The sequence below is a fragment of the Palaemon carinicauda genome, chromosome 21 (assembly GCF_036898095.1).
Source record: "Palaemon carinicauda isolate YSFRI2023 chromosome 21, ASM3689809v2, whole genome shotgun sequence".
Classification (NCBI taxonomy): Eukaryota; Metazoa; Arthropoda; class Malacostraca; order Decapoda; family Palaemonidae; genus Palaemon; species Palaemon carinicauda.
The window spans coordinates 115,269,477-115,271,976 of record NC_090745.1 but is presented as its reverse complement, the minus strand read 5'-3'; the positions used below and the strand labels follow the sequence as shown (position 1 = coordinate 115,271,976).

At 44.0% G+C, this 2,500-nt stretch overlaps 1 protein-coding gene across 1 annotated transcript in view; it reads left to right on the top strand.

Annotated features, from left to right (window-relative positions):
* Positions 1-2,500, top strand: part of LOC137615077 (uncharacterized) — a 2,550-nt gene that overhangs the window by 39 nt on the left and 11 nt on the right. Inside the window, exons 1-2 of the mRNA XM_068344709.1 lie at positions 1-399; positions 640-2,500. The exon at positions 1-399 is cut by the window's left edge and continues 39 nt beyond it; the exon at positions 640-2,500 is cut by the window's right edge and continues 11 nt beyond it. Coding sequence (XP_068200810.1) covers positions 1-399; positions 640-2,500 — 2,260 coding nt within the window. The remainder of the gene's footprint in view (positions 400-639) is intronic.

The window sequence follows — 2,500 nt, the reverse complement described above, 5'->3', positions numbered from 1 at the left end:
TGGGTCCATTTGGAAGTTGTTACCAACGTCATATTGCCAGCATCCTCCCTGGTCAATTTGGAAGTTGTTACCAACCTCACATTGCCAGTTACCTCATTGGTTAGTTTGGAAGTTGTTACCAACCTCACATTGCCAGCAACCTCACAATGCCTGGAACCTCACATTGCCTGGAACCTCACATTGCCAGCAACCTCACATTGCCTGAAACCTCACATTGCCTGGAACCACACATTGCCTGAAACCTCACATTGCTTGGAACCTCGCATTGCCAGCAACCTCACATTACCTGAAACCTCACATTGCCTGGAACCTGACATTGAGAGCAACCTCACATTGCCTGGAACCTCCTTGGTCAATTTGGAAGTTGTTGCCAACCTCACATTGCCAGCAACCTTCTTGGTTAATTTGGAAGTTGTTACCAACCTCACATTGCCAGCAACCTCTTAGGTCAATTTAGAAGTTGTTACCAACCTCACATTGCCAGCAACCTCTTAGGTCAATTTAGAAGTTGTTACCAACTTCACATTGCCAGCAACCTCCTTGGTCAATTTAGAAGTTGTTAGCAACCTCACATTGCCGGCCACCTTCTTGGTCAATTTGGAAGTTGTTACCAACTTCACATTGCCAGCAACCTCTTAGGTGAATTTAGAAGTTGTCACCAACCTCACATTGCCAGTTACCTCATTGGTTAGTTTGGAAGTTGTTACCAACCTCACATTGCCAGTAACCTCCTTGGTCAATTTGGAAGTTGTTACCAACCTCACATTGCCAGTTACCTCATTGGTTAGTTTGGAAGTTGTTACCAACCTCACATTGCCAGTAACCTCCTTGGTCAATTTGGAAGTTGTTACCAACCTCACATTGCCACCTACCTCCTTGGTTAGTTTGGAAGTTGTTACCAACCTCACATTGCCAGTAACCTCCTTGGTCAATTTGGAAGTTGTTACCAACCTCACATTGCCACCTACCTCCTTGGTCAATTTGGAAGTTGTTACCAACCTCACATTGCCAGTAACCTCCTTGGTCAATTTGGAAGTTGTTACCAACCTCACATTGCCAGTAACCTCCTTGTTTAGTTTGGAAGTTGTTACCAACCTCACATTGTCAGTTACCTCCTTGGTTAGTTTGGAAGTTGTTACCAACCTCACATTGCCAGTTACCTCCTTGGTTAGTTTGGAAGTTGTTACCAACCTCACATTGCCAGTAACCTCCTTGGTCAATTTGGAAGTTGTTACCAACCTCACATTGCCAGTTACCTCATTGGTTAGTTTGGAAGTTGTTACCAACCTCACATTGCCAGTAACCTCCTTGGTCAATTTGGAAGTTGTTACCAACCTCACATTGCCAGTTACCTTATTGGTTAGTTTAGAAGTTGTTACCAACCTCATATTGCCAGTAACCTCCTTGGTCAATTTGGAAGTTGTCACCAACCTCACATTGCCACCTACCTCCTTGGTTAGTTTGGAAGTTGTTACCAACCTCACATTGCCAGTAACCTCCTTGGTCAATTTGGAAGTTGTTACCAACCTCACATTGCCAGTTACCTCATTGGTTAGTTTGGAAGTTGTTACCAACCTCACATTGCCAGTAACCTCCTTGGTCAATTTGGAAGTTGTCACCAACCTCACATTGCCACCTACCTCCTTGGTTAGTTTGGAAGTTGTTACCAACCTCACATTGCCAGTAACCTCCTTGGTCAATTTGGAAGTTGTTACCAACCTCACATTGCCAGTTACCTCATTGGTTAGTTTGGAAGTTTTTACCAACCTCACATTGCCAGTAACCTCCTTGGTCAATTTGGAAGTTGTTACCAACCTCACATTGCCAGTTACCTCCTTGGTCAATTTGGAAGTTGTTACCAACCTCACATTTCCAGTAACCTCCTTGGTCAATTTGGAAGTTGTTACCAACCTCACATTGCCAGTTACCTCCTTGGTTAGTTTGGAAGTTGTTGCCAACCTCACATTGCCAGTAACCTCCTTGGTTAGTTTGGAAGTTGTTACCAACCTCACATTGCCAGTAACCTCCTTGGTCAATTTGGAAGTTGTTACCAACCTCACATTGCCAGTTACCTCATTGGTTAGTTTGGAAGTTGTTACCAACCTCACATTGCCAGTAACCTCCTTGGTCAATTTGGAAGTTGTTACCAACCTCACATTGCCAGTTACCTCATTGGTTAGTTTGGAAGTTGTTACCAACCTCACATTGCCACCTACCTCCTTGGTTAGTTTGGAAGTTGTTACCAACCTCACATTGCCAGTAACCTCCTTGGTCAATTTGGAAGTTGTTACCAACCTCACATTGCCACCTACCTCCTTGGTTAGTTTGGAAGTTGTTACCAACCTCACATTGCCAGTAACCTCCTTGGTCAATTTAGAAGTTGTTACCAACCCCACATTGCCAGTAACCTCCTTGGTCAATTTGGAAGTTGTTACCAACCTCACATTGTCAGTTACCTCCTTGGTTAGTTTGGAAGTTGTTACCAACCTCACATTGCCAG